At 44.7% G+C, this 23,922-nt stretch overlaps 1 protein-coding gene across 1 annotated transcript in view; it reads right to left on the reverse strand.

Moving 5' to 3' along the window:
- GORASP2 (golgi reassembly stacking protein 2) overlaps nucleotides 1-23,922 on the reverse strand; it is a 182,634-nt gene that overhangs the window by 35,041 nt on the left and 123,671 nt on the right. Inside the window, exons 8-9 of the mRNA XM_085645324.1 lie at nucleotides 10,961-11,017; nucleotides 5,072-5,158 (exon numbers count right to left, since the gene is read on the reverse strand). Of these exons, the coding sequence (XP_085501450.1) occupies nucleotides 5,072-5,158; nucleotides 10,961-11,017 (144 nt within the window). The remainder of the gene's footprint in view (nucleotides 1-5,071; nucleotides 5,159-10,960; nucleotides 11,018-23,922) is intronic.

The raw sequence follows: 23,922 nt of genomic DNA on the forward strand, positions 1-23,922 counted from the left end.
TGTCTTGGTTTCTGCTACAGAGGGGCAACCAGGATAGCTGGGCCACTCACAAAGTAGGCCTCACTGTCCCCAAAGTCCCTCAATGTGCAAGTCGGTCTTCCTCTGCATTGGTGTCTGGTCTGGGCACAAGCCATGGCTACTGCAAGGGCTCCAGTACCCCAGGGATTGGTACTGTGCTGCTCCGGTCAGTCCTGGTGTCCCCACACTTGATGGGAGGATGGATCTTACCTGTGGGAGCATTGCTACCTCTTACTGGGTGGCTATGTCGGTAGACACCGTAGGTGGCAGGGCGATGTACAGAGTCTTGCCTCTTTGGGGGCCTGCAGCTACAGGGGAGTAGCTCTTCTACTCTAAGAGCACCTTTGGCAATTTGCGAAACACTGGCAGCCCTCATGGTTTCTTGAGGTCTGCACAGTGGCAGGATAAATCAGTTGCCCTACCAAGGTTGGGTGCAGCAGACAGGCCAGCAGAGTTGGCGCCAAGTCAGTTGTGCTCCTCGGGTCAGCAGTCTTCTTAAACTCCTTTTGTATCCAAAGAAATCTGAAGATCTAGTATCGGGGGTCCCCAAAATACACAATTTAGGGGTGTTAAGAGGAGTGAGGGGTAGTGGCCAATAGGCTACTTACCCTTGGGGTCACTATGGCCCATATATGATCATTTCAAAAGGGAAAAGGGCCTAACCCTGTCCCAGAGTTCCTAAGTGTGCAAGAACAAAGATAGCCACTTCTTAAAAGTCCCATCAGGTTAGGCCATCTTAGGGGTGGTATTAGCCTGCCGGTGAGCACACCAGCCTGACTAACTAATTTTCCTGCCTGTCCAGGTGCCAAAGGGCTCTGGACAAAGGAAGGAAGGGGGGGGGGGGGGGGGCTTCCTCTTCCGTGAGGGGAGCCAGATTTTGCATTTCGAAGGCGGCAACTTCTTTGAAGCTTGCTGGCCTATGAAGGCTAACCAGCAAGTCATCCTGTGCGAGGGAGTGTAACATCCTCTTCCTGGACAGACTTTATTCCTGAACACCTGAGAGCAAAAGGCTTCCACCCTAGGAGTAAGAAACTTGTCTCGTGTGGCAGGCTGGCAGAAACTAGCCAGCCAACACACCAGAGGCTGCAGGTTTTTCAGAGGGCACCTCTAAGGTGCCCTCTGGGTGAATGTATTAACAAATTCGACACTGGAATCAGTGTGGGTTTATTAATATGTTTCAGTGAAGTCAGGATGTAGCTGGGGAACTCGTTTTGGCCAGTGTCCAGTACATACCTTAAGATGGCTACCCTGCTCACTTGCAATGCCTAGCAGTTGAACTAGACATCACAGGGGCATATCTGCTCATGCAGGTATGTCCTCGCATAAAATATAATGCACCCTGCCTTAGGTCTCATAGGCCTGCTGTAGGTGTGACTTACATATATTGGATGCAGTGACTGTGGCATGACACAGGAGTGCGTCAGGTCATGTTTTCACACTTAGTTTGCACCATATCACGCAGCCTGCAATGGCAGTCTGTGTGGAATTTGTATGTGGGTCTCTTAGGGTGGGATAATATATACTGCAGCCCTTAGGACCCTCTTTAGTACCCCTGTCCTAGGTACCTGGGGTAGCATTTACCTGTGACTTACAGGGGTGCAAAAGTCCTTAGCCAATTGTAGAGCAATTAGACTTTACCTTGTTTTAGGGAATGAGCACTGGCACTGGCACTGGCACTGAGGTCTGCAGCCGTCAGTGCACTGTCAAGAGTCGAAAATCAGAATTCAGTAGCTAAAAAGGACAAAAAATGAGGCGTAACTGCAACAAAGGCCCAGTTCTCTACACTGGGGATAAAGGTTACTTACTATTAATGACAGTTCACCAGCGTTGATATCTTTCATCGATTCAAATGCTTGAATCATCCATCTTCAAGCAGGGGAGGGGTGGCGGCGGTCTACGTAACATTTTGAAGCACTGCAATGCAAATCATAACCGAACAAGGCTTCAAGTAATTTTTGACACAATGAACCACAACACTCCACAGGTTTGAGACAGTGTGGTTGCAGGACACTGCTCAGTCCTGGTTTAACTCCTTCCTTCAGGATTGTGTCTTCCAATTCCACATCTATCATCATTGTTCTTAGTTGTACCCCCTACCTTCTGGGGTCCCTCGGGGCTCCACTCTTAGCCCAACCCTCTTTAACCTATCTGTAAGGCAAATTGTGGACATTGTAGAAAAGTTAATGTCTCACCTTTCTATCTTATGACGACAATACACAGATCGTTGTTTTTCTTGTCTTCTCAGGCGATCAACAGCCAGAAGGCACTGAATAACTGCCTCCTACAAGTCTGTTCCTGGATGAACACAAACTCCTTGAAGTTAAATGGAGGAAAGATTGAGGTCTTATTGTTGGGCAACCTCCTCCACCTATGGGGCCCACATCTGTGGCCTGACGTGATGGGTACTTTAGCTACCCTTGAGCCAGTAGTCCAGAATTTAAGAATCTGGCTGGATGAAAACCTTTCTGTAAGTCACAAATCACTGAAGTGGCTGCCCACGCTTTAGGATCTAGTGGTCACGAAGTACCTACTCAGGCATCCCCAGATCGTGCAGAAAGCAGCAGCAAGACTCTTTCTGCCAGCCTGCTGCGTGAACTGCACTGGCTCCCAGTTGAACGTTGCATTCAATTCAAGGCACTTTGCTATATGCACAAATGTCTCTCAAACTCATGCCCCTTCTACCTCAGATCCTTGGTGTTGCCATACACACCTAGCCGGTCTCTACACCAAAGTAATTTGGATCTCACTGTAGTTCCTAGAATTATGAGATACAGACAAGGAGGCCGAGCCTTTCCCTTTTTAGGCCCAATGTTATGGAACACTCTTCCCCTTGACTTGAGAGCCTGCTGCTCACTAGGAGTCTTCTGCAGGAAGCTTAAAACCTGGTTGTTTAAAACTTTGATATCGGAAGTCGCCTCTGTGGGGTCTCTGCTTACCTTTTCTATGGCCTACCGTTGGGAAAACCTTGGTTGGGTAGCTATGCACTGTACAAATCTGAATAAGAATTATTATAATACTGCCCTTTTAGTAGTCTACTCACCTCACTGAAAAAGTCTAACTCCAACAAGTGAGGATCTGAACCTCCACAACTCACCCTAGACACCACAAGACTACAGATTTGATAGCTATGTGTGAAATGATAGGTAGGTGAGACTCTAAAGGGGATGAGGATCGGCCGCTTGTGAATTTATGAAATATAACACTGAAGAACTTACAGATACGTAACATTCTTCTCTACAGGATTGGATCTTTCATAGATTCTCATGCTTTAATCAGAACAAGCAGTTAATACCAAATGTGCACATATAATTATATATACATTTAGAAACTATATATGTCTATAGGTATAAAGTCATGTAATCATGTTCATGCCTAAGAACTTTTTTCCATGGCAAACTTTATATTGAAAAAATTGTCCCACTACTGCATTTCTTTGCCCCTTTCAGGCAGTTGTGCTGAAGAAAGGTATATCTATATTTTCCAGATTGATGTTTTGGAAATATCTAGTACCAGGACTCTTGCAAATAGGGCTGCCGACTTGAAGATGTGAGTCTTTGAATGTGTACAAAATGGACCTAAGCGTGGGGAACCTGTCTTGGAGTGACATAACGATATACCTGCTTCCACCCAACAAGCTATCCCCAGCTTCGATAATGGCTGTCCTTTCTGGGGAGTCCTCAAAGCTATGAACTATTGATTGAACTTATGAAAGTCCTTTGTTCTGTATATGTAAAACTGAATGCATCTTGTGACATCCAAGCTATGTAGCCCCCTTTTGGCTGTGCTGGGTGGGTTTTGAAAAAAGGTTTTTAAGATTACTGAGATGGAGATCATGGAGCTGGAAATCTGTGGTTACTTTAGGGATAAAACAAAGATTTGTTCTCAAAATAACTGCCTTTCTGGGATTATAAAAAATGTCCTGTATTGTGAAAGCCTGAATTCAGCCGACTCTTCTGGCTGAGGTAAGTGCTAAAAGAAAAACAATTTTTCAAGGAAGTTATTTCAGTTCCGCTTTCTGGATAGGTCAGAACGGACTTAACTGTGGTACAACATTATTTATGTGCCATAACACTGGTGGAATGAAAAGCCCTCATAAGTCCTCTGATGAACTCTTTAATTACTCTATTCGTACACGATGAAGGTTGTTCCGTTGATTGCATACAGTGCAAGATAGTTGTGGGAAGAACCTCAATACAGGAATGCTTGAAACCTGTATGTGACTACAGACTGCAGATTCCAGTATAGTTCAAGAGAGAGGAATATTTTTTGCAGTTTTCTGAAAGCCAAAAGGTGGATTGCATTCTAAATTGTGAATCAGGTCTGCAAAATTCTGGTTTGGCGCTTGTGAGGTTTGAATTTTGGAGTTTCCAACAAGAGTTTGTGCTCTGCAGTTTCCTCTAGTTCACTGAGAAGATTAACCATGTATATATATAAAATGGTTCAGTCAGGTGGATGGCTTTGAATGTGATCCTGGTTTTGTTAGCCAGTGAAGCCACAAATTTCATGCAAATGACGTAGATGTTAAGAACACTACAACTACTTGAGACTCAGAACATTTGCAACTGGAAGTTTTAAAATGGCAATAAAAAGACTTCAAAGAGAGACCTTTTGTGCTTTCGATTATTTCAAAGGAATAAATAACATATTTTGTCCCTCCAGTAAGATTATTGCAGGAGGTGTTCAAAGTATTGAACACTTTCTGCAAATACCACAAATATTTCTTTATGGAGTAGTCCTTGGCCTAAATGTTACAAAGGTGCATACAGAGTGGAATAATTCACCAACAGAAATTACATATCTGCAGTTCTGCATACAAGTTCTTTGTGTGTGCAGACTGTCCAAAAGGAGCAAGTACAGCAAAACAATGTGAATTTCATCTATTGCTTAATATCCAGAAGCACATCTTTAAATTCTGATGTCACATCAAAAAATCATATTGCTCAATTAATTCCCACCATCATTTCTGAACTTCCCCTCAGACCTACAGTCAGCCACTCTTACCAAAAAGAGATTCTTTCAATAAATCATAAATCACAACCACCTGCACATTTACCTGGTAGTGTAGTTGCTGGGTTAAGAGGTGTCAGAGAGGTGAGGGATGGATATACCTGTGGAGGTAAAAATGGTACTGCAGGAACACCTAAAACAAAGGAATATTCCAGGATTGAATCCAAGTATAGTAAAGCACGTATTTAGCAGCCAAATTCACTTTAATGTACCATATTAATGTATGATGGCACTGCCTAACATTGCTTACAAGAATGCATAAATAGGCAAATGTAAACACACCTGACATTCACTTTACTCTTATTTTCAAATCATATTAATCTAATGAAACAAACTCAATACAATCTAAGGCAAGAACAGATACATTCTTGAGCCAAAGGTTATTAGAAAGTATTATAAAACTGTAGCTTTGGTTCCACTCAGAGCCCCAAACTTTAAATTCCATTAAATCAATATTATGGGAAAAGGAGTGAACACTTGCAGTGGATGAAACAAAAACACAATAAGGCATTAATTATGAACTAATCACACACTTTGAGCAACTGTAAAATAGGTTTCTCCACGTTAACTTCACAAATCAGGGAAGAAAAATAAAATAAGTTTAGCAAATTATCCGTATGCTACAAGTTGCTTGAGTAGTGTACCAGAGCATTAGAGCCTATTATATAAAGAGAGAAACTTAAAAGGAAGTCTTCTCTTAACTAAAATATCAAAAGTGACAAGTTGGAGTCTTTTAAACATTAACATGTGACATGTTCACATTAAATAAAAGTCTTACCACTTCACTCATGTATAAAATGTGAAATAGTAGTACAACGATGTTTAAAGATTATGTAATAAACTTCAAGCTTGTCAGCTAATAAGAGGTTCAAGTGCATACCTTAAATAGTTGAAAACGGCCTACATTAGATTCAGTGGGGGCCCCTCCCGAGCCTGTGAGGCCCAAAGGCACTCCAGAGTGCCCAAATATGAGGCCATCCAAATATTAGGTGCATGGCTTCATAAAATTCTTTAAGCTGGGCAGGAGTCGCTCCAGTGCCGGGAATGTCAGGGAAGTGCAGAATGGACCCTGATTCAGGGTCAGCCGAAGTGCGAGGTCTGGAGTGCCGACACTCCCGCACCTCGTCAGAAGACTTTGATGGGCGCTGAGAAGTCAAAGACCACTTTGACGTCTTTGATTTTTTGTGCTCGTTGGAGTTACCCGATGACTTTGAATGGGACGACGATCGCCAGGTGCAGGTCCGCGAACAGTCCACGCGACCGATATTTTGAGCGTTACAGAGTTGACCGTGGTCAGGCGGTGAGGAGCTTGAGGAATCACTCCCTCAGAGCCTGTGGATGCATGGCAGGGCAGTCCTCAGAGGCCTTGGGGTCGTGCTCCCTCTTCAAGCACCATAAGCACACAAAGTGTAGGTCTGTCATAGACCTCTGCCTGTGACGGACACCACACGGTCTGAAACCATCTGGTTTCTTAACCCCTTCCCTGCTCATGATGGAACCGTTCCGTCATGAGCCACGGTTGCCGTGTGCTCATGACGGAACGGTTCCGTCATGACAATCCTGTCGGCGGCCGCTCCGCCTGCGCGGCGCTGTTTCCCCGCCTGTGCGGGGCGACAACGCAAATGGGCGGAATCATGACGGAACCGTTCCGTCATGAGCACAGCTCAACTGTGGCTCATGACGGAGCGGCTCCGTCATGAGCACAGGCCCGCCGCGCTGCCCCCCTGCCCCCCCCAGCGCTGCAGCGGAATGTCCACAGCAGCGAAGGGGTTAAGAGACAGCCTGTCACACCAGGAGAAAAATCTCTCAAAAAGTGTCAACAAAAACTCGAGAAAAAAGCTAGTCAAACAAGGACTGAGGGTAGCTCTAACTGTATCAGCACCATCTGGTGCATAAAGGAAAGAATGGATGTGAGCGCACTGGGCTGGTGCCTCTATATGTACCGCGCACGTCACTTACGGCGTGGCCAACGTGGAGCCGAACAACATCACCTACAGGAGTGCGGGGGTACTGCTCAAAAAGGTCCGGATCCAATCTGACCCCCAAAAACTATTCTAAGGTGAGGAATCTGTGGCTAAAATTCTCTATTAGATAGTTTTGACAGACTGGCTGCTCACATCATTCCTGGGTGCAATGGAGGTGGGGGTGACTTCCATGCTGTAATGTAAACCTTCAAAGATACGAGAAGTCAGTGTCTCGCAGACCTCAAGACATTGCTACTTGGGTCCAGACTGCTTGGCCTGTCCGACTCCTGGTGAAGACTACATCCAGACAACAGGGAATACACATAGCATTCATCCCCACACGACTTCTCATCTATACTTGACCACATCTTCATTCCCACTGCCAAATTTAAATGCATTGCAGGGGGCCGCATCCTAGCCCAGGCTTTGACAGATTATGCTGCAGTAGAAATCTTGATGAGATACCCTGTAAAAGTACAAAGGGGGGGTCCTAGCGAGTTAGAATACGTTGACTTGAGAATGCAAATTTCGGGTAACATCTTCAACGAGTGGTGGATTATTAGGACGTGAATACTGCTCAGTCGCTTCGGCGACCACGACCAGGGAGGCCTTTCAGATGGTCCTGCGGGGGGGGGGGGCAGATAATGTCCTACCAGGTAGAGGCTAAAAAATAAAATAATAAAAAAAAGACAAAAAACTAGACCAGACCCTTGAAAAAGAATTGGCCATGGCCTATGATGAGGAGGTGCATTGCCAATTGGAAGTGATGCGTTTAATGCTCAAGCAAAAGGTACTTAACTCAGCTGCCCATGCTTGCACAGCAATCCACTACAGAATCTACAAACTGAGTAATAAGGAGGGGAAATTACTCTATTGGTTAACAAATACAGTAATGGATCTACAAATGTACATGTATCTGCACGTTTGCGGACACAACTTGGCAGATCCTATCCAAATTAGAAAAAAGTTTGCTGAATATTACCGCAATATGTATACGGTAGAGGAATCCCCTCCTCCCCATAGAGCGTAGAAATCAATAGTGAAATATTTAATTTTGCCCATGCCTACTGATGTAGACTGTACCGGTAATCATAGATTTCTGTGAGAAGACACTGTTCTCCAACTGTGCAGTAAACTTCACTGTGTGGCTTAACCTTCAACATTAATGCTTTGAAGACATGTGCATAAATTACTCTCAAAACTACCTCACCAGTAATTTTTAATTTTAAGTTGAGATATTTAATATAAGACTAAAAAATGTCTCTATAGAAATAAGTGAAGAGTCAAGAGGTAGCAGAAGTGGCCAGGCGATTAAGTCATAGCCTATCCTCTTCGTCCAAGAACTGGGTGGACCTACTGTTCAATCTGCTATGCTCTCATGTGAGATGCAAAGTTGAGCGAATGTGATGGTGTGGATCTCATGGTATCCCTTTTGCATCTCTAAATGCCCACAACTATGACCACGCTATATGTACCTGATGTCATAGCAATCTTAGATGTCATGTTATACAGGATGCTGACACTATGGTGCTTTCTGGAGGCCCCTTTGGAGGCCCAAAAGTACAAAATTAGTCTGGGGTTGCTTGCGTTCCTGTCTGGAAATGACCTGGTCAGGCAGTTCGGGCTGGACTATTCATATTGAAGCAGGACCTAGACTGCATTGTATATGGCTGATCTTTGTCTAGAGTGGTGTAGTGGGCAAAAAACATGATTTAAAAAAAATGTATTTATTGGTATTCAAAAACAATGCTACAAACTGCATAAACAAACAGCCAGTTGCTATTCGATACAGAATCATCTTTACATAAAACCATCATGTTAAGTACAATTATTCTTGCGTACATGTTCGCTCCCCCGCATCATATCTGAAAGAAGGTGAATACATCGTATCATTAAAAAAAAAAAACAGCTGCCATCTCTCAAGGGACCTTTGCTGAAATGTTCCCTGCAACATCTTTCAGGGTTCGTAGTGGATTAAGCACAGCAGCAGACACCTCCATATTTCCCTCCCCTCCCGAGTCGTTCCATACCCCCATCCCCCCCCCCAAAGGCCACCCTATGCCGTTGTGTCTACAGTTGCCTCCTGGTGTTCACAGGCCCACACAACAAAAGGTTCCCAAATGTCCTTGGGTCGAGATGCTGCAGGCATTAACTCCCAAAACGTGGTCAATTGTGAGTGGCCAAAGGTGACGTCCCTTAACCAATCATTTTTAGAGGGAACCCTCTTACGTCCCCAGTGTATGGCAACCTGGCGCTTAGCAAATAGGAGTAAAAGGGCATGCAGCTTTCGGACCTTAACAGGTGTATCTTTGACATAACCCAACAGTCCCTGTACAGGGTCAGGATCCCTGACTATCCCAGGTATTTGGTGTATCACAGTAAACACGTTGGACCAGTATATTGCCAGCCTTGGGCAGCTACATGGGCAAAAAACATTGACTGGAATACTGCTCTGAGTAATTACCAATGGTGAACATTAGTTGAAACACTCCATCCATGACTATTTTGTTTTTTACTTTCTAGTGACCCAGCACAACTTGATCTTCAGGGCCTTTAAGACTTCATGCTCATTAATAAGACTAATACCCCATGACGATGAGCCATCTATTTAATATGATGCTCAGGGTCAAACAGGTTACACAATCCTTTCTGGCAATTTGGTCTTCCGATGGTCCTCTGTTAGCATGACACCACAGCCCACAAATGGCAAAACTGTGTGGCAGTACAATCATGTTTCATTCCAGCCCTGTAGTGTTTTACACTATCGGGGGTTCTGGCAGAATTCCCACGTCAAGGTCATTTTTACTGTTGACACATTTCAAGTTATGAACTTGTGGGCAGCTGCCCATCCTAGCCTTATAGGTCTGAAATACCACTGTTAGATATCAAATAATATGGACCAAACATACTAAAGATTTCAAGGGACAAAGTTATGATCGTGTTGAGACCGTCGAGGTGCCTCTAGAATACCATTATGAAATGAAAATAATACTTTGCAGAAAAGTCTTTTACATTTAGCCATCAAAGTGGTTCTACACTGGAGGGAAAAGCTTTGTCCAACACAGAAAAATGCCTAATGCAAGAAAAACAGCAGAAAAACATCTATAAATGAAAGTCCAGCCTGGCCTCTCTCTGGCCAAATTCTTATGAAAAAGAGACTACGCTGATGAGAAATCCAAAAATTACCAGTAAGAAAAAAGTCTTGGTACAATGTAAAAGGCACAAATGGCAAGTAGATAGAAAAACAATGCTCTTGCACAGAAATGGGAAAGGTGAATAAGGAACCTAGTTTTATTGCACTGCACTTGAAGGCGGTGAAGTTCCACGGTTGCATTAAAGCGAAGGGATTTTTCTTCATGTGTGGGATATGCCTGGAACAGTTTCCTTTCTTTTTTACAGGAAAGATAAAATAGGTTACTACTTCTCTATATAAAACCATTTTTTATAACTGAAGAGATTTGAATCTGCTAAAGAAAAAGCTTCAGCCCCAACATAGGCAGATATTGGTTGCTTCTAAATATTAATGAAAACTGCATGTGGGAGAACAGTCTAAAAAAAAAAAAAGGTCTAAAGAGCCCTCGCATCGGAAAACACATTCAGTATGACATTACCAAATAATTTGGAGGAAATGGTTGCGGGAGAGTAGAACATTTTAAAAAGCAAAACTAAAACTGAAAAGGTTAAAGTAAGTGTCCAAGATGCGTCACACCAAGTGCTAAAAGAAAATGAATAAGTGGGTTTCTGGAGCAGCTGGTCTCCTGCTATGGCTGCCTTCCTAGATCTGTAAAGGCAAAGCATCAAGTTATTGACAAGTCTATGGATTTTCCTTCCAAAATATCTAAAGGCTATTTAGATTCTGACATTCGGGAAAATTAACAAAATACACTTCATACAGTCTCCTATGTGGTGGTTGGCAACAGTAATTGTCAGGCAACAGGAATTTATGAAAAACTAACAAAGCAATATCTTACCGGTCAGAGTGGTTGCTGGATTAAGCGGAGATGGTAATAATGGTACAGTTGGGACACCTAAAACAAAATTCAAGTATGTAAGAAAACATCATATTCTTTGCTGAGGAAAAACCTAATAACTGTTGCAATCATGCCAAAAGGAAAATGCTACCAGTATGCATATGGTCTTGGCATGTAGAGCTGCAGATGCTCACATTTGCATTAGATCGCCATCTGGTGTTGGGCTCGGACGCTTGCACATTGTTGTTGTCTTGGAAGAAGTCTTTGTAGTCACGAGATAGGCGAGTCCTCCCTTGGAAGACAGTGCGCATGGGCAAAGACTCCATCTTTAGATTGTTTTTCGCCATGATGAGAAATGATGGAGTTAGTAGAAAGAAAAAGATGCGAATGTGTGTATATCCAAGTAAGATAGAACTGGAACAGATACAGGTCCCGGGGAGGTGGGTGGGCGTGTGAGGATCTGCAGCTCTAAATGCCAAGAACAGATGCATACTGGTAAGTAGCACCCGGGGAGGTGTGTGTTGTAGACCATGTTGCTGCCTTCCAAATATCTTCTAGGGGAATGTTCTATAAGAATGCCATAGAGGCCCCTAGTTTATGTGTGGAATGCGCCCTAGGGGGAATTGTTCATGTGCGTTTCGCTTTTTGGTAGCATATTTGGATACATTTAATGATCCACCTTGCAATCCCAGCCTTGGAGATGAGATTACCCTTATGCGGCGGGCAGAAAGCTACAAACAGTAGTTTTGTTTTGCAAAAGGATTTGAGTCTGTCAATGTAATAAAGCAGGGCTCTTTTTACATCTAGGGTGTGTAGAGCTCTCTCCGCTACGGAGTCCGGGTTTGGAAAAAACACTGGTAACTCCACTGATTGGTTAAGATGAATTGGAGAGATGACTTTAGGAAGGAATTTGGGGTTTGTCCTGAGAATCACCTTGTTACGATGTAATTTTAAGAATGGTTCTGGTATTGTTAAAGCCTGGATCTCACTTACTCTTGTAAGAGAGGTGATGGCAATAAGAAAAGCCACTTTCTATGTGAGGAACTGCAGTTCGCATTTATGTAAAGGTTCAAATGGGGGTTCCATGAGCCTAGTAAGAACAATATTTAGATTCCACACTGGAGAGGGTGGTAACCTAGGAGGAATGATTCTTTTGAGGCCCTCCATGAAGGCCTTAATTGCAGGGACTCTAAATAGTGACAAGTGTTGTCTGTTTTGCAGATAAGCAGCGAGTGCTGCAAGATATAAACGTATGGATGAATATGCTAGGTTACATCTTTGCAAGTGCAGTAGGTAGTAAATGATATTCTGGATGGAGGCATCCACTGGATCAATATGGTTGTTGGTGCAGTAAATGGCAAATCTTTTCCATTTTGCAGCATAGCAAGCTCTAGTACTAGGGCGTCTGGCTTCTTTAATGATGTTCATACAATCCGTGGTAGGTTAAGGTAACCGAACTCTAGGACTTCAGGAGCCAGATCGCCAGATTCAGCTGACCTGGGTCTGGCTGTCTGATCTCTCCATGGTTCTGCGTTAGCAGGGATGGGGACAGGCGTAGTTTTTGGTGCAGAACTAGTGAGAGTTCCAACAGTATTGTGAACCACGGTTGGCATGCCCATGTGGGAGCTACTAAGATTAGTTTGAGAGACTGTTGTCGGAGCTTGTGTACCACTAGTGGAATCAGTGGGAGTGGCGGAAACACGTACACAAATCTGCCTGACCAGTTCATCCATATCGCATTGCCCTTGGACAATGGGTGTGGTAACCTGGCGGCGAAGGTTGGGCATTTTGCGTTTTCGTGTGTGGCTAACAGATCTCTGTCTGGTTGGCCCCACATGTGGAAAAATGGTAGAAGAACTTGGGGATGTAGTTTCCATTCGTGAATCTGTTGTGTCTGTCAACTTAACAGATCCGCGATCTGATTGTGAACTCCTGGAAGGTGTTCGGAAAGCAGACATATATTTTGAGGGATGGCCCATCTCCAAATGTTCTGTGCGAGCTGGGACAGCTGCAGAGAGTGTGCCTCCTTGTTTTTGTATGTAGTACATGGCTGTCATGTTGTCCGTACGGATCAGGACAGTTTTGTTTTGTACATGTATTTGGAATGTTTTTAAAGCTCCAAATATTGCTAGTAGTTCCAGGTGATTGATGTGGAGCATTTTTTGTTGAGTGGACCACTTGCCTTGGGTTGTATGTCCAAGGAGATGGGCTCCCTATCCTGTGAGTGATGCATCTGTTGTGAGTACTATCTGTGGAATAGGTGCGAGCAACGGCCGCCCTTTGGACAAGTTTTTTGTGGTCCACCACTGCAGAGAGCGATGTGTGCGGCTGTCTACCAACACCAGATCTGTAACTTGTCCTTGAGCCCGATTCCACTGATGTGCTAGACATTCCTGTAAGGGTCGTATTTGAAGTCTTGCATAAGGTACAATAAAAATGCAAGATGCCATCATGCCTATGAGTTGCATAAACACTCTGGCTGGGAGAGAGTGTTGGGCTCGAAATTTTGTGATGAGAGTTTGTATGCTGGCTATCCTGGTTGGACTGGGATATGCTAGAGCTGTGGAGGTGTTTATTGTGGTCCCCAGATATTGGTGTATATGAGAGGGCTGGAGATGCGACTTGGTGTAGTTGACCGCTAACCCCAAGTTGTGTATTGTTTGGATGGTTTGGTGAGTGTTGAAAACATTGGTTGAAGGACTTGGCTTTTATTAGCCAGTCGTCCAGATATGGGAAGACATGGATGTGTTGTCTTCTCAGGTGTGCTGCTACTACGGCAAGACATTTTGTGAATACCCTGGTTGCGGTGGTGACTCCGAAGGGAAGGACTTTGAACTGATAGTGTTGACCGTCCACTACAAACCTTAGATACTTCCTGTGAGCAGGATGTATGGGAATGTGGAAGTAAGCGTTATTGAGATCTAGTGTGGCAAGGAAATCGCCTTGTTGTAGCAGCGGGAGCACTTGTTGGAGAGTGATCATATGAAAATGATCTGCGTGTATATATAGGTTGAAGGGGTCTGAGGTCGAGTAACGGTCTTAGAGTCCTGTCCTTTTTGGGGATTAGGAAGTACAGCGAGTAAACCCCTGTTGCTTGATGTCGTAAGGAAACAGGTTCTATTGCAAGCTTTTGAAGCAGTGAGAGAACCTTTTGTTTTAGGAGCGTGAGATGCTCTGTGGACATTGGACGCTGCTTGGGTGGTATGTGTGGGGGAGGGGGGTAGCTGTAAGTTCCAGGCAGTAACCATACTGGATAATCTGTCTTATCCACTTGTCTGTTGTGATGGAATTCCAGACAGGTAGGAACTGTGATCATTTTCCCCCGACTGGAGTGGAATGGTCTGGGGGAAGCGGAAGGAAGTTACTGTTTTGTAGAGGGGGAGGTGCGAGTGTTATTAGCTGTGCTATTGCTGTGTGTGAGTGCATTGTGACGCCGTGGTAAACGGCAGCCCTATTAAGTAATTGTCCAAAACCAAGATTATCGTCTGGGGGAGATGGTTTTGAGGGGTATGGCTGGGGGCTTGGGAGGTCTGGTAGATATGTTGGGACAGGGCACTCCCAATCATCTTGTGGTGGATCGTCTGGATCTGTGAACGGGTCATTTGGGTTACCCCCCCACCCCTAGGTCATCACCATCATCATCTGGAGGAGGTGTATGTGGTGGAGAAGTTACAGGCAGAGGTGGTGTAATAGATTTAGGGAGAGGAGGTGGGTTAGAAGGAAGTAGAGGAGAAGGAGGCATAGGTGATGTAGCAGAGTCCTTCTTCACAGGCACTGAAGGGGCAGGTGCTGCGTGTAACTTCCTCTTCTTACATGGCACAGCTGTGACATGTCCTGTTTCAGGGTTAATATAAATCTTTTTCTGTATAGGATCAACAGGATCCAGATGAAAAAGTTCCTTTTCCTCGGGAACCGTCTTCGGTGCCGATTTTTTCGGTTCCGAGCGGGGTTGGTGTTGTGTTTTATGGTCTTTGGCCTTAGGAAGCGTGGTAGAGTCCTTAGGCTTGTCTTTCGGTTCCGAGGATCTTGGTTTCGGAGCCGAAGCTGGATCTTTAGGCTTGGAAGTGTTGGAAGCCGGCTTATCCACGGACCTCGAGGTTTTCGGGGCCGATTTGTCTTTGGAGGTGGAAGGCGTCGGGAACCGATTTCAGAGCAGAGTGTTCCTTTGGCTTCGGTGCCGAAGGCGCCGGGCGATTACATGAGGTTTGCTCGCTCCTTAGCTACCAGAAGGCTTGTCTTTTTTCTTCGGAGCATGGCCCGGAGGCGGGGCTTCTGAAGTGTGTTTTCGATCGCGACTGGGGCCAACAGGCGAAGTCTTGACCAGTGCCTTCGGTTTGGTGGTGGGGTTGGGGCAGTAGTACTCACTCGTAGACCAGGAGTGATGGGGTCGTCTGAGTCGTCTGCCTGACACGATTGAGATCTTCGGATTCTTCAGGGACATCCAGGCTTTCGTCGAAGATGTCCTCTGGTTCCGGAGCGGATTTCTGCGCCATGAGGTGACGCAAGCCCTTCGATCTCGAACAGTCTTCTTCGATCGAAAGAATGCGCAGGCTGGACAGCTGGACTCGACGTGTTCAGGTGATAGGCACAGGTTGCAAACTTTGCGATGGTCACTGTGTGGGAACTTTGCTCCACACTGGGGGCATTTCTTGAATGGCGTCCTTTCCATGAGCCGTAGGCCTTAGGGGTGGATAGGCCCAGCGGCCCTCGTCAACCGGAATCGAGCCGATGAAAGGGCGCGTCGAAGATGAAGATGTTCGATGTGAATCCGTAGAGTTTCTGGAAGTTATGCGCGGCAAAAAAGTTTGAAATGAAGATTTCGAACCGGAGCACAAAAGTTGCATCCGAACCCAATGGCGGAAAAAACACTAAGGATGGAGTCGATGCCCATGGGCATTTTTGTCAAAGGGAGGAGTAACCTATCTCGTGACTACAAAGACTTCTTCCAAGACAACAACAAGGTGCAAGCATCCGAGCCCAACACCAGATGGCGATCTAATGCCATTGCAATTGTTGATCGTACAAAGTTTTGTCATACTGATGGCATGTCAACATGGCTGTAATAAAAACAAAGGTAATGTATTGTATTGTAAACTCATTCCAGAGGTGCCGTACCTAGGTCTGTCACTATACAGGCATGTACTTTGTTCTCAAAACTGATCTATAGGCCTCTGCTCAATCCACAGATTCTCTTCTGTCACCAGCTCATGGGAACTGTAGTACATGTTCCTGTACCATCTATTTTTTTCTTATTTTGAACAAAACCTCCATGATTGCGTTTATAAACACATGCAGCAGACAATACAGTAAGATTCTAGTGTATGAGGATACACAGTATAGATCTCATTGTTTAACTTTAACACATTGGCAAGCACTGGTCTCAACCTTTTCATATGCGCAACTACACACAAAGACATCAGCCCATGCAGCTCCATCCCAAAGCTCTTGTGACACAGGGAAGCTAATGATGTGTGGCTTAGGGCCAACAGATACCCAGAGTGTGGCCTTCAACTTTTGTTGGATGGTCAGAGGGAAATGTTGAAAAACAGAATTCTGGGGCGGGCAACCATTTTGAATAGTGTGATCCTTTACGATCTTTTAAATAAGAGTGGGGGCAACAGGATGCACAACTTATGACTCTGTTTTGTATGTGTATAAAGAAGGAAAATCTGACCTGAATTACTACTAGAAATCCTAAATGACCTGGAGAGCAACAGTGAGGACATTTAACTGGAAAGGGTGCAGGAATACTGGAGTAACGTTTCTTATTGTCCCAGGTCTGTGTACATTTCTCCTGTTCCCCATGTCTGTGTACCTCACTGTTCCCCTTTTGCACATGTTGTGTGCTCCACTATCCATGTCTCCCTGTCCAAGTGTCCCTGGTTCTTTGCCCAAATGACAGGCTTTCCAAATTAGTAACTGCTAGTTTTTTTTTTCCCGCTCCTCAAATGCAATATGGCAAATTATAGGATTCTTCCTTCAGATTGACTGGGTGTAGGAAGCTGGCTCTGAAAATACTATACCAAAGTAAGGTATAGTATGAACAGAGTCCAGTGGATCCCCAAAGGCTTACAGAGGTTAAAGTAGATAATACCTTACTCTACATTTGTGGTAGTGATGCGAGCAGTATGGCTTTATCAGAGGGTAGCGTTAAGCATTTATTGTATGCACTCAGGCAAGAAATGATGTCACACACTCAAAAACTGAACTCAGACCAATTGTTTGTATTAAATAATTCGTTGGCTGTATTTTATTTTTAGAACCAAGCAGGACTTAGTACAGGTAAATAGAATTGAACTTTTCAAGATGGATTGATCAAAACAAGCAATCTGAATGACAATGACTTTTGTTACAGGTTTGTAGGATATTTTAAAAAGTAAGTATTTGTAATTTCCTTGCGACTACTTTTCAGAGTACATTTTTGATTACTTTTTCTACTTAGTGTTACATGTCTAGCTATCACACTGGGACATTTCCTAGATAAAAGGCAAGTAAAACACTTTTGCAATAAAACATTATTAGTTAGGTTTCCATACAAAAACCCTCAACACTTAAAATGTTTTTCAAGGGAAAACAGTCAATGCAGTCCTATGGAGAAAAATGAGGTGATCGGTTTGTAGGTAAGTAAACGTCTTGAAGGTTGAGTTTCTGGGGTTAGAACAAGGGTTACCCCAGGCTCAAGGATGCACTCAAAAAGCACCCTCAGCAGCACTAGGGCGGACGGGTGCAGAGTGCTGAGGCCCAACTAAGCCTATGGGGTTAGGGGGGCTGTCGGTTGGTGGCTGCTCTCGGGCCAGCCACAGGGTTGAGGGAGCAGAGCTCCTAGGGTTAAGCTCAGGTGAAAGGGGGATCCAAGTTAGCACACAAGGTGCACCCACAGAGGCACTAAGGGCGGTAGGGTGCTGGATCGCATCCGGGTGCCCCGTTGTTTTCAATGGGAGATCTCCAGGCGGGACAAACATCGCAGGTTCGGGCAAGGAGGGTTACTGGAGCCGACCACCAGTTGGAGAGTTAAGTTGGGATGCAGGGGATTGCCTGGATATCGTCGGTTGGGCCACCCAAGGCCATGGGGCATCAGGTGCAGGGGTGCCTTGAGGCGTCGGGTTTCCTTACCAGCTCGGGTTGCGGTAACCTTCCAGATAGAGGCCGCAGGTGTCATCTGGAGGCTTGAGGTAGGTCAGGAATCACCAGGGCCCAGGTCAGGAACGCTGGGGGGTACCTCCTCGAGTTTTGGGCCACTTGAACTTGGGCCGTGGGCGTCGGGTGTAGACTCACTGATTCGGCCAGGCACCCGACTCCGGAGTCTAGTTCTTGAGCACATCCGGTGCTCAAGGAAGACAAAGTCTTTGGAGGAAAGGAAAGGCAGAGCAGGGCAGGGCCTCCGTGTTCTGTGGGGCTGCGTACCGCAGGACTCACCGGGATTCCGCTGGAGCATGTTGAGGTCAGGACAGGCTGGTAGGGCTAAGGCAGCTGATGTACACCTCTTCTGCCTTCAGCACGGCTCTTCGGTCCTTCTTGCTTGTCTGAGGAGGTAAGGTTCGAGGTTGACCCTAAATACTAAATTTATGGGCGTTTCAAGTAGGTACAGGACCGAACCAATGGGTCCCTCCCTTGGGGTAGGTACAAACCTATTATGCCGCCCTCTTATGGGAGGGGGGGCAGAAGCCTCACTCTGGTTGGCTAGGTCGCCCCATCTTCAAGATGGCGAAGTCTGAGGGTTGTGTTTTGCCTCACCTCCCCAACCTGAGGGGTGGGGTTGGCAAAGGTGGGCACACCTCTCCTCCTATCTTGGTTTTCCCGCTGATTCTACCTCCCAAAGTGGAGAGCTAAAAGCCAATATCTAGACATACTAGATACTAGACATTTTTACTTGGGTAAATTATTTATCAGCTCTGTTGCTTTCATGGGATGTCAGCAAAGAAGGCAACTTCATCTGCAGTTTGATGTTTTTCAAGGTCTATGCACATCTTCAGAGGAAGAGACAGATTTCAGGTCATTCCAATTACACTAACACATCAAGACATGTCAACACAGTATAGGCAGAGAAAAGGATTGCTTCAATGGGTACACTGGACAAAAAAGGCAAAGATTAAGGCACAAAGACCTTTCTGGGCTATTGTCGGTTTGCTGATCACGTTTTGGAATCTACACAATTCGCTGGCGGGTCAGAAGTAGTTGGAGAGAAGGAACACTGCAGTCTTTGACACAGAACATGCGCTTGACCAGGCCCTCATCTTGAAAATCAGTGCCCCAATAGCCTGAAAAGGGGCTCACCTATAAACAGTGCCCTGATAGCTAGTGCCTCAGTAGCAAGAGCTGTACCACTACAGATTATCCTATTAGGAGAAAAACACTGGCTTAGCGTTGAGGATGCCGGTGACTATAGTCTTATTGGTCAAGGTGCTCTCAAAATTGAAGGTGGTATCAGTGTCAAAGAGGTACTGCAGGGAAGACAACAGTGATGGCAAAGGGTTCCTCCTGGGTATCCGAGGGAGTATCAGTAGAAACAGAGGGTAAACATGAGACCACCCTGAAGTTTTTGTTGTTTTTTTTAAAAGTATCAGACCATTTCGCTTTTTCCCAGCAGTAAATGGACCATCTGTGCTTGTTTAAAACAGCCGACACCAGGAAAAATAGAGCCATGTTCTTTCTCTAAGGAGCCAACCTCTCTCGTTTAAAGTTTTGAACTTCATCTCCTTGCAATGTTTGAAACTGTGCATATCATCATGATTTTCCTACCACACTTTCCACAGCTGTTGCATTTTGACATAAACTGCGCAAAATTAATAATGTCCAAGGTCTGAAATCTTGCCTGATCATTCAGAAAACAACTTAGGGGACTCATCTGATGCAGCAATTTAAAGGGATTAATGGACTGATGGGTCTTAAAGAGGCAAAGCTAAATTTTCCTGTGCAGATTCGATACGAGTGTCTTTACATAAATCTCTGGACCCCAAAATGGCTGTTATGCACAATAACGAAGAACCAAAAGTTGACAAACATTTTTCAAATTTATTTGTGCTACAATTGCCTTTGAGAAACACAGGATGTCTTTCAGGCATAAACAATTCCTAAATGCGAACAATCTGGCCTGGGGCTACGATGGCGGCACGTGTCTAATGGCTGATTTCGCTTGCGGCCCCGGAGGCCAGAAGCATGGATGGAAGCCAGTGTGTGTACGGAGACACTCCCAGGCTATTGCCACTACCATCACTATTTTTCCCCCCCCGTTAAATTTCCAGTTGTCAGCTTCGCTCCAAAGGAGGTGAAGTTGTTGCTCCCATCTGTAAGAGTTAAATGATTACCACTGCAGCAACCTCGATTGCACACATCAAACGGCCAGTGTTGCTTAGGCGGTCGTTCTTCATCACTTTCAGGTGCATTTGGCGTAGCTGTGCTTGAACTCTACAGTGCTATGCCTGCCCCTCATGGAGAACTTCATGGAGGGATAAGTCTGGAGCTGCAAACCAATTTGGTTGAGAGGAGGAGAAGCACGGCAACTAGTACATTAGCGCTCAAAAGAATACTCAGTAAACAGCCTAAAGAATCCAAGGAGCCCAGGGAACAGGATATAATGGCTAAGCACACTGGAAAAGTAGATACGCTTTAAGAATACACTTGTGATGGGTTCACTAAACTCTGCAAACCAGAATAACGCTGGGGGGCAACAGAAGCGGACTCTCGTGTGATAACAGGTGGCAGGAGTTGATGCTGGTGAACAGGCTGGATCAAGTTTAATGTCTGTGCAGACAAGTCAGGCATGCACCACATTGGGCCCTTTGGAAGATACCATATTTAATGTTACCTCATTGAGTGTGTCACATGCTACAAAAATAAAACCATGCTGAAGTTTTTGGTCCCAACAGTAGGGGCATGGGCTCTGGGCTCCAAATCTCTGTCACTATTCCAGAAGCTGGTTTGGGCATTCTGGTTCCCTGGGATCAAAAAGGTTGCAGCAATTGAAGACCATATTGACTTGTGGCCACAGGGGTCCATTTAATCCATGGGGGTTCCACTAGTGGTAATGCACTGCTGCTACAGAAAAGGGCAGCATAATATAGTCCTGGACTTGGTCAAGAATGAAAACAATTAAATTAGGTTGCTTGAAAATCAGGATGCACTAGAAGCTTTTTCTCCTTGTCCGACCCCTCAGACACTGGAAGTTTGGTCACCTCAGGCTTGGACTCTGAGCTGATTGTGACCCTAATGGGGAAGAGGGGGGGGTCGAGGTCTCCATCAAAGGGGGCCATAAAGGCCGAATAGAAGCTTTTGGAAGTTCTCCTAATGAGGTCATTTTGGCGCACTTGAACGATGATGACCTACAATGGGACCCTGAAATTGTTGAACTGACGCCAAACAATGTGACCATCCAGGATGCAACCCTTGCAATTCTTCTAGATGATCAGATGGTTCAACCCGAGACTAGGGAAGCCTCTCCCAGAGTGCAAGCTCTGACCTACATGATATTCCGCCAGTACAGGTGCAAAATGTGTCACATGCAGGGGCAGAAGGCAAGAGGATTCCAGGTCTTTAAAGGCTTCTTATTTAAAAACACAGGTGGTACTGCGCAAAAATTCAAAAACATGGATATACTGCAAAGTTGCTTTAAGCACATTGAATCTCAAACAGTTGGGCTCACAGAATCAACAAAAATCACTAAGGAATGTGTAAGCCAGCATGCATCCAGGCTGCAGCTTATGTCTCAGAAACTCGAAGATGTTGAGAATCGGATGAGTAGGAACAATCTACATGTCTTGGGGATCACAAAGGGAATGAGAGTGATGATCCCAGGGGATATATTGTCCATTTGTTTCAGCAGTCATTCCTTCAACTTAGCAACTGGGACAGTGACTGTCAGATACAAAGAGCGCACAGATTTCCTTTTCGCAAACCTAATAAAGGGCATGCAGCGCAGTACCCCCATGCCATCCTGATCTTCATTCTAAATTTTATGTTTAGGCAGAAAATATTCCAACTGGTTCACCCAGACCAGTTAAGGCATGTGGGGTCAATTATTTGTGAGATCTGACTTTTGGCTGTTGAACAGAGATAGCGCCTGCGGGAAATGATTTCTGCTTTTAAAACATTGGATTCTATTGCCTCCTTATTGGAACCAGCAAATTTAAAGATCTCTTGGAAAGGCCAGACAATTCACTGTCAAAACCCGGGAAAGGTACAAGATTTGTTGAAACAATGGGACGGGGCAAACATTGAATCTTTTGGTCACCTCCTTCAGGAGACTTTGTGGACACCCTATTCTTGACCCAATGGACAGCCTTCTTTCCCAATTCTTGGGGATAGACATGACCTAGGTCCACCAAGTACCGATGTTATTTTTCAGAAACACAGTTATTTAACAGATACTCTTTCATGATAAGATTATAAAGCTCATTTTAGTCTTGTACCTTGTTACCTTTTAACCAGCCACCTAGTGTCTTGACAGAAAAGTAAACAAAACCTACCCATGTATGCCTCTAGGATTTGTAAGTCTCTGAGAACCTATTTCTGTACTCCTCAGTGGTGAGTCCAAAGCCCTCAATCAGGGTACCCTTCTTGAGGTCATCGGACTCAGCAGCTGTCTCATTAAGTGTCAGGAGTCTATCCCTGCACTTTCCTGAAAACAGCTCCCAGAGCAGACAGCCTCAATACATACTTCTGTCTAGGTTTCCTCATCTTACAAACCCTCTCAAAGGCTGTAAACTACTTGGTGATATTATCACCTTCTACATGTTTGGATAAAATCCCTTTGGGGATTTTAGGGTCAAAAGCTTCATCTTTCTCCTTATTTAAAATGTTGCTGCCACCAGAGATTGGTCCCAAGACCATCCCAGCTCTCTTTTTTTTTTAGGCTAAGATTTAAGCTTCCATAGCTAGTCTCCTAGCTAGCTTTTGAAGATCAGGATATTTTTCTTCTATTTCATTTAGGGTGCTACCAGAAGTACACCCAGTAGGGGTGCTGTCAGCTAGGGAATCTGAGGATTCCTTATCCTCCCCGACATCTCCATGCCTCGACCCATTAGGGTTTTCTTCCATTGCTATGGATCTTTCATGCTCAGCAAGCAGGTTCTGGAGGTGAGCCTTTTTAGGTTTAGACTCCATGGCAAGGTTCCATGCTTTAAAGAGGTTCTTAAGTTGGGCCAACTTAAGCTTCTTGTAAGGACCCAGGTTGAGGGCCTGGCTAGTCCCCTCTGTCCCAGACATATCAGATCAGTTTGGACCTTTATAGAATTCAAGAAAAAAAAAAACTATCAGACAAATGTTTTTAAAGGCCTAACTGTCTAGGATATTTTTTTAATTCCAATGCAATTGGACTGGGTAACTTAACCAAGGCCCTAACCATTCAAATTAGCAAATCGAAATCGAAAAATTGAGGAAAAAAATAAATAAAAATAGTTAATTGTGTAATGTCTTTGAGGAGTCACCTATTGACCAAGGGGTGTCAGCAAATACAAAGTCTTGTATCTCACCACTCAATCAATGTAGGAAGCTGTCTCTTTACATAGTGGACTAAAACGAGGTACACTGCGTAGAGTCCGGGCAGCCCTTATTAGTTTACAGAGGCAAAAATGAGAACAATAAATGTTCTTTTTAGTGGTGGGGGGTGAGCAGTTTAGGGTAGTGCTAAGCATTTGTTATACTCACAGTGGGAATAAATGAGAGACACTAAAGAATAAATCTGAGCCCAATTTAGATAATAGGTATTTATATAACTTTTGATACCCAGACTTCATTATTCAGTAAGTACTTTTTATAACATCAATTTTAACAGGTAAGTAAAATGCTCACTTAAATGTGTCTTTACGCAGAAATGCTTTCATATGGGAAAAAAGGCTTTACTGGTTACCTGCCCTGGGGTGTCTGAGTGCAGAGATGCTAGTGGGGTTGGTAGCTTTGCACACTACGCCAGTGGAAAGAAGGGGGGCCACCTAGAAACAGGATGCAGAGAGGGACTTGGGGACAAG

Source organism: Triturus cristatus, chromosome 3_1 (genome assembly GCF_964204655.1).
Source record: "Triturus cristatus chromosome 3_1, aTriCri1.1, whole genome shotgun sequence".
Taxonomy (NCBI): domain Eukaryota; kingdom Metazoa; phylum Chordata; class Amphibia; order Caudata; family Salamandridae; genus Triturus; species Triturus cristatus.